Source organism: Centruroides sculpturatus, unplaced genomic scaffold (assembly GCF_000671375.1).
Source record: "Centruroides sculpturatus isolate CEXI.00-Female unplaced genomic scaffold, Cexi_2.0 scaffold1636, whole genome shotgun sequence".
In the NCBI taxonomy this organism is placed as follows: domain Eukaryota; kingdom Metazoa; phylum Arthropoda; class Arachnida; order Scorpiones; family Buthidae; genus Centruroides; species Centruroides sculpturatus.
In genome coordinates, this window is record NW_019385765.1 from 126175 (window position 1) to 134438 (window position 8264).

The following is an 8264-nucleotide window of genomic DNA, read 5'->3' on the forward strand; positions in this document are numbered from 1 at the left end:
TTTATTTATTAATTTGATATTCAAATCATACCAATATTTTTAATTATATATCAATATAATGTAAAAATAATATTTATAAAATATACTTTATAATACTTTACTACATTAAGATGTGCAGTAATATATAATTGAAACATTATGTTTGATATATTAATATGTCATTTTACACATAGAATTCAAAAATTACTTTCATAATTTAAAATGCACACGATATTAATAGTTATTTAATACAGATTTCTTTTTAAAAAATATGAAGGAACATTCATATTCTCTGTTCTTCTGATTACATACCAGAAGTTAATTTCGTTAAATCGAATTTATTTACTAATTGTACTGAAATCTGCTTTAAAACTTCTACTGTCGATCGAGTATTTATTATCGGCTTGACAATCGTACATCCCCGAATCCATCTGACGAGCTGGTGTTATCTGTAATTTGCTTTTGATGTGTTTGTTTTTCAGCTGCCATTCCGTAATCTGCAATACATTATACGTCAATAACTAAATTATATTCAACATAACTTCTTGTAAAGCAGTTTAATTGATTAATTTATTACATTTAACTGCTTTACAGGAGCATATAATTTTCATCAAGTAAAGTTTATCTTAATTTATATTATTTGGGCAACATAGATGTGTTAACTAACAGATTTACATGTAATGTACAGATTGGGACATCCTGAGTTTACATTTATTATTATTTAATAGAGAGGAAGTGTTACTTATATTTTTAACTTAGGATCAGAGCAAATATAAATTAAATCTGGTCCATATGTTACAATCTAAAAGTAGAGCAAATATTAAATTCCTGTGGTTCAAAAACATGGAAGTTAAATTTTAATATTTAATTATGGAAATAAAATATTTGTTCCATTTGACACAACAGTAATTATTTTGAAAATTTATCCTTCTTGTCGCTACAGTTGCTTAAAAAATAAAATGTGCGCTTCTCATTTTCGATAAGAATGAAAGAAAAATATTCTTGTTCAACTCCTCTTTCCAAATTTAAAAGTATAAAGAACCTTTTCATTTATGTAAGAAATGAATATTTCTGATATTTTTCTTAGTTTCTTTCAGGAATGCAATTAGGAGAATAGACAGGACATATGTCTCAAGCACCAGCTTAGAGGGTTGCCCTTACCTGGTACTTAGGAGAGAAATGTAATTATTTGAAAAATAAATGATGTGGATAATTTACTGATGCTAGGTAAGGGAGTACTGAGAGGAAAGGGTGTGTATGACTGGAGCTAGACTGGTGATGGTTCAGACTGATTCATCACATGTCATCAAACATTCCACAACTCTGGAACAAGACAGGGCGCTGGGATCTTATTTAACCCCAGATGACAGAGAGTCAAGTTGCTCCTTTAATTAAGGGGTGTTTTAGATTCCTAAGATAAAAATATTTTAATCTATCCTATATTTTATATATAAAAACTTGATTAAAATGATATGTATTTATTATTCTTAGAATATGTTTAAATAATACGTAATTTACCTTTATAAAAGGATGTACATAGAGTTTGATGTCATCCTTAAACCAGTTAATTCTTGGTTGTGGATCTCCTTTTGCTTCACATATGAAAACAATTTTATGTCCAAGTAAAAACTCGTAATCAAAATGAGATGCTTTAGTTATTTCAACACCCTGTACAAAGATAATACATACTTTATTTCATGCTAATAGAGTAAATATGTTTGAGAAGCATTGTATTTACATTTAGTTTAGATGCCAATTTTTAACTGCAAACATTTAACATTATGATTATAGTAAGATAAGATAAATGTGTTGGACAAATTTGATGCTTTTGATTCAGAATTCTATAAAGATATTCTTAATGTTTCAGAAGTTTAATTTCAGCCAGGCATAGAAAATTCTTATGATTATATTTTAAGTGTATTCCTGTCCAGATACTATTCTTCAACAAAGGATAATAGGATCGAATCCATAACTGTCAAGAATCTAACCGTATAAACTATAATGTATTGGTGTCTTGCATCAGCAGATTGATAAACAATGTAGAAGTTTCTGTATATATCCGGGCAACTATTCCTAGATGCAATCTTATATTCTTATATCTTACAATGTGGAAACACACACTGTATTCTGATGGTTATGATTGGAGAAGATCCAATAAATTTGAATGAAACTGTTATATAGCCTAAAAAATTCAAAATCATAATGATTTTATTAATTTGATGATGTAGATGAAATGTAACAAGTGAAATGGATCATATAGATCCATTCATGTTATGGTCCATCAGTTGCCAAGTGCTATAGATAAAACCACTAAACACTGGTAGTTGATTATGTGTTATCACCTTCTCAATAGGCTGGTAGCATTGAGTTTTCTGGGTTTCCTTCACCTGTCTAACATATAAATAGGACCCAGTTTTCTTTAGAAAGGCATTTCCCGTAGTAGATTGCTTAACCATATTCCATTAATCCAATATATAATCGATCCTACAACACACCAGGAAAGAAAAATGCCTGTAAAAAAATTCTGGCATTAACTCATGTTCTAATCTGTCTAATAGTAATCTAAAAGCCTGAAACTGTAATACATTTTTAACAATTTTAGCATTTTTACGATTATTAAGAAATTAGTAAATAATTAAGAGAATAGATGAAATTGTTTTTTGTGGAATGAACCAACGCACCAATGAATTTCTAAGACCAATATCTTGTACTCTCAGAGCCCACGGCAAACTGGAAAACGCTACGACGTTACCCTGGACCCTCACGATTACCCTCTTAAATACAACTTTTAAAAGGATGCCGATCACTAAAAAGGTTAAGAAACACTGGCAAAGACTTTGTAAAAACTTGTAATCTAAGAGCTATTCACTGCAGAACATTAAATAATAATTTATTATTATTAGTAAAGGGATGATCGGGGAAACATTGTATCATGTATTCATCACATCTTTCTCGAAAAATTAAAATGATGGCAAGGTTTGTGAAAGGTATTGTTATAGTCTCCCACGAACCAAAACTAAATACTTATTTATTAACCTTTAACCTCTAAAATATTTAGGAAACTTTCGTTATATATCGTCTAGATTTGTGGGACCCCATCCTTCACCACAAGTAAGCTGCCACTTTCACCCTTCAGCCATCCGGCCCATGTCATCAGATATGGCAATTAATTGGACGTCATTATGTATTATGTTTTATTGTTTTATGAACAGTATTTTCAGAAAAAAAATTTTTTTGGAATGCCGTTTATTTCAATTTACCCCATACCTGGGGTATATTGAAACAGAACATGGGGTAAGTTGGAATTGTATATTCTGGCAAATGTAAAACCACGACAACCAATATGTATATCATAGAGACACGTCTTTATCCTTGTGTTTTAAAATAATTAATCCTATTCTGTATATCATAGCTGCAGAAAGAGAAGGAGATATTTTAAAGTAGTTTTTTTTTGCAGATTTATCAGAGTCATACGTAGAATGGATCACTATTCGTGCATGTTTCATGTGACTATTATTTGCACGGCGTGCATTGAATTATCAGCTTTTTCATTTTCTGCCCACGATGTTGGGATCTATATTGTTCATTTTTGCAACTTCATAAGCCTGACACCATCAGATTCAAGGCCAAAGTAAATGCTGCTCGCTTCCTCAATGTAATGAACCATATCACTTTCTTGAGAATCAATAACGATCTTCTGTAGTTTTGCATAGCTCATTTTCAGTTGAAATACACGTATCTTCATGAATACATTGTTGGTAAAACGGCCGAGACGGTTGTGAGTGCTTTGTTTACACCTATTAGTAAGAACAAACATGATATAGAATGGGAAAAAATCCGCTAAAAATGCTGTCTAATTATTCATATTTTTCTTAGCTTTCTGTATAGTAACATGTGGTATTTTGCTAGCCTTTGCCACAACACGAACAAACTCATTCGATTCCAAAACACTTCTGACTGCATTCAGTATCTTCTCTTCACCCACTCCTGTGTTTTCTTCACGTTTCTAACACCAAATTACTTTATCATAGAAAGTTCTCCCAGAGGCATACCTCCTGACAGATCTCCCCCTTTATTACGTTCCTTATTTCATTAAACCCATTATGAAATTAACAAGGAAAAATAAATTAGCCTTTGTTAACTTCATAATGGATTCAATGAAAAAATGCCAACATTGTATCCATTTCAGATCTTTAACACTACGATTGGATGCTAAATACATTCAATGACGTTTTTCTATTATTAAAATATATCAGAAGGCCCATTTAATGCTTCTGAATTCACGTTATATTCTAGAAATTTATTATTTACGTTAGCCAAAAACTATTTTTTCTATATAATTAATTCGTCGTGAGGAAATCTACGTGATTGCCATTATAAACCCACGAATTTTACATCTGTTCTGATGCGTGTTTTAGTTTCTTATTGATTACTTAAGAGCACCTTGCAACTAGTGAAGTACATAGCATTATCGAACACATGATTAAAATAAAGATACGGAAACTTACATTAGGATTGTCATAGTATTCCTTCCGACGTGGATGCGTATAGAAAATCGTTATAGGAGAACCCTTTCTATTCGGTCTCCTATTCCTCCATTTACCTTTAGCTCTGGCTGCATCACCGATGATAGCTAGATTCATCACTAATATCACACACAGCAAAATCGACACCGTGTAGCGGGTCATTATATCCTTAAACCCGTAAGAAATAAGGGAAAAAATGATTAAGGTAATCAATTCCTTCGATCTGATTGCCAATTAAACAGTAACCTGGTGTAGAAGATTCTTAATTTAGTTATAACGGTGAGCTGCAGAAATTTCTGGAGTGCTGTTAACAGAAATAATCGATAGACCCCGGTCTTGAAAGGACGAGTATAGATTCGACGTTTGATTTGGGTAACTTAACCCATCCACATATAGTTTTTAAGCTTTAGTGATGCACGAATTTCGTTCAATTATTAAAATATCCTTTGAGATTTGAGGTAATCGTATTATAAACTTACCTGATCTTCTAGATGCATGCAGCATTTAGTTAAGAGGTAGAGAAGAATTGCTTACTCCTCCTCCCGATCCCGTTCCTATTGATCTACTCGTGTAATTCATTTCGAGCAAAGCTGCAGACCGTTATTATTGATTTGATAACATTAAATCTACCCAATTACCTAGTAAAACGGATTTTACGGACAAAATGCTGTAAATATTATCTAATTTAATTTAAAAAAATACGTAAATTGTTAATATACGATGCACCACAACGTGCAAATGTATAGGATTAGTGTGAAATTTTTGTGATAAAATTCTTAATGTGTTTGTTTAATTGTTCTTAAGAATTTAGGTTTAATGTTAATTAAACATTTCCTTAATAATTTAATAAAAATTTTGTAGGTAATCGTTAAATCAATGTGGAAGTTTTAAAATTGTTATTGTTAGAGACAAAATTCTTTCTCTTAAATGATTATTAGGCCACACGTTACGTGACCTAAATCGGGTATAAAACTTAAACAAAGGCCATTTAGGGCCTTGAAAATAAATAATTAGTTTGTTGTTAGAAGAAAATACAGCAATATTTCTTCTATTTAGGCCAGAAATTGGCCTTAAACGTGGCTCCTCCTGTTCTTCATAGAAGCTATTGATAAGTTAAGTTTAAAGTCGTTTAGAATTAATGTTATTGATCCGTATGAATGAATCTAATAACGCACTTGTAGGTTATAAGCTTAATTATAATATAGCACTAGTGTGTGCACATTTTCGTGTGTCTTTAAAATAAAAAAAAAATAAATAAAATTTGAAGGTCTTCTGTGCATGTTACGCGGTGTTAAATGTTCTGGTTTGATGGGATAGGTAACTCGACACTTGGGCGATTTGCGAAGAGTTTCCTCCTTGGATGACTTTCCATGGGAAAAACTGGCTTCTATTTTAGGTGTTAGACACGTAAAGAGTACCCAGAAAACTGCACGTTGATGCAGCACGGGACCCACTTTTAGCATTTAGTAGTAGTTTTATGCGCTCCGTCATTGATGGGCACGCTTGTTAAATTAATTTATTACATCATATAAACGGAATTAATAGTAAAATTGTCGTTGCTTTGAATAGTTATGAATAGTTAATAGAATCATACCCACCACAAGTAGCTCAGTGGATAAAATTAGTGAACACTTGTAGTCACAGAGAGGCTTATATTTGGCCCCTTTAGCCATTTAAAATAAAAATAAATAAATAAATGCGTAGAACGTTTCTTTGTTAATCTGTTTGTTTGTATTCCACCTTTCAAAACAGTTTTAATAGGATTCCTGTTAGAGCAGCTTTCTTGACAAACCAATATCTCTCTATAACTGTAACTAAGATTTTGTCATTAGCTATATCTTATATCTTTATTTCCAATCAATACTGACTTTTAAAACTAATCGAGAAGATAAATTGTTACTGAAATAACAGATTAGCTTCCTTTATCAACATGTTAACCTCTCTAAAATTATAACCAAGTGAAATGTAATAGTGTAACTTCATTAAAATAAAATTGATTTATAATGTAGAAAATGTTTATTATGTTAGAAATTCTATATGCATCTACAGTGTTTACTTATTTAATGTATCAATACACTCCTTAATATATAAATTCCAACTAAATACTTGGTTGTCAGCATGGAAATGACTAGTAAGGAAGGATAAGCAAGAGAAATATAAAAGTAGTTGATTTCCTACAAGGAGAATGTAATTTAAACTAATTTGGAATATGAAAAGGAAGCATCATGTAGAAGAAGGAATGCATAAATTTAAAGGGAGATGTTCTTATNGGCAGATCTCCCCCTTTATTACGTTCCTTATTTCATTAAACCCATTGTGAAATTAACAAGGAAAAATAAATTAGCCTTTGTTAACTTCATAATGGATTCAATGAAAAAATGCCAACATTGTATCCATTTCAGATCTTTAACACTACGATTGGATGCTAAATACATTCAATGACGTTTTTCTATTATTAAAATATATCAGAAGGCCCATTTAATGCTTCTGAATTTACGTTATATTTTAGAAATTTATTATTTATGTTAGCCAAAAGCTATTTTTTCTACATAATTAATTCGTCGTGAGGAAATCTACGTGATTGCCATTATAAACCCACGAATCTTACATCTGTCCTGATGTGTGTTTTAGTTTCTTATTGATTACTTAAGAGCACCTTGCAACTAGTGAAGTACATAGCATTATCGAACACATGATTAAAATAAAGATACGGAAACTTACATTAGAATTGTCATAGTATTCCTTCCAACATGGATGCGTATCGAAAATGGTTATAGGAGAACCCTTTCTATTCGGTCTCCTAATCCTGCATATTCTTCTAGCTCTCGCTGCATCACCGGTGATAGCTAGATCCATCACGAATATCGCACCCAGCAAAATCGACACCGTGTAGCGGGTCATTATATACTTAATTAAACCCGTAAGAAATAAGGGAAAAAATGATTAAAGTAATCAATTCCTTCGATCTGAATGCCAATTAAACTATAATCTGGTGTAGAAGATTCTTAATTTAGTTAGAACGGTGAGCTGCAGAAATTTCTGGAGTGCTGTTAACAGAAATAATCGATAGACACCGGTCTTCAAAGGATGAGTATAGATTCGACGTTTGATTTGGGTAACTTAACCCATCCACATATAGTTTTTAAGCTTTAGTGATGCACGAATTTCGTTTAATAATTTTAAAATATCCTTTGAGATTTGAGGAGAAATCGTATTATAAACTTACCTGAACGTCTAGATGCATGCAGCATTTACTTAAGAGGTAGAGAAGAATTGCTTACACCTCCTCCCGATCCCGTTCCTATTGATCTACTCGTGTAATTCATTTCGAGCAAAGCTGCAGACCGTTATTATTGATTTAATAACATTAAATCTACCCAATTTCCTAGTAAAATGGATTTTACGGACAAAACTGCTGTAAATATTATCTAATTTAATTTAAAAAAAATACGCAAATTGTTAATATACGATGCACCACAACATGCAAATGTACAGGATTAGTGTGAAATTTTTGTGATAAAATTCTTAATGTATTTCTTTAATTGTTCTTAAGAATTTAGGTTTAATGTTAATTAAACATTTCCTTGATATTTTAATAAAAATTTTGTAGGTAATCGTTAAATCAATGTGGAAGCTTTAAAATTGTTATTGTTAGAGACAAAATTCTTTCTCTTAAATGATTATTAGGCCACACGTTACGTGACCTAAATCGGGTATAAAACTTAAACAAAGGCCATTTAGAGCCTTGAAAATAAATAA

At 31.4% G+C, this 8264-nt stretch overlaps 1 protein-coding gene across 2 annotated transcripts; it reads right to left on the bottom strand.

Moving 5' to 3' along the window:
• Window positions 1–209: 209 nt before the first annotated feature.
• On the bottom strand, window positions 210–7995 carry LOC111641909 (immunoglobulin domain-containing protein oig-4-like). Of its 2 annotated transcripts, none has more exons than XM_023388159.1 (3): window positions 7732–7995; window positions 1498–1647; window positions 210–476 (listed from the first exon to the last, which is right to left on the bottom strand). In XM_023388159.1, exons 1-3 carry the CDS (start codon window positions 7747–7749, stop codon window positions 318–320), a joined length of 327 nt encoding a protein of 108 aa, XP_023243927.1. In that variant the 5' UTR covers window positions 7750–7995; the 3' UTR covers window positions 210–317. The 2 variants fall into 2 exon arrangements, with proteins under 2 accessions (XP_023243927.1, XP_023243926.1); XM_023388158.1 differs by having other exon boundaries at window positions 7227–7995.
• Window positions 7996–8264: the final 269 nt, after the last annotated feature.

What these genes read in the sequence shown, in the direction of transcription:
- LOC111641909 (XM_023388158.1), bottom strand. Translation starts at nt 7,406, where the DNA reads ATGACCCGCTACACGGTGTCGATTTTGCTGGGTGCGATATTCGTGATG. An exon ending in AATACTATGACAATTCTAAT is followed by an intron (nt 1,648 to 7,226) that starts GTAAGTTTCCGT and finishes ATCTTTGTACAG; the next exon opens with GGTGTTGAAATAACTAAAGC. An exon ending in ATGTACATCCTTTTATAAAG is followed by an intron (nt 477 to 1,497) that starts GTAAATTACGTA and finishes AATGTATTGCAG; the next exon opens with ATTACGGAATGGCAGCTGAA.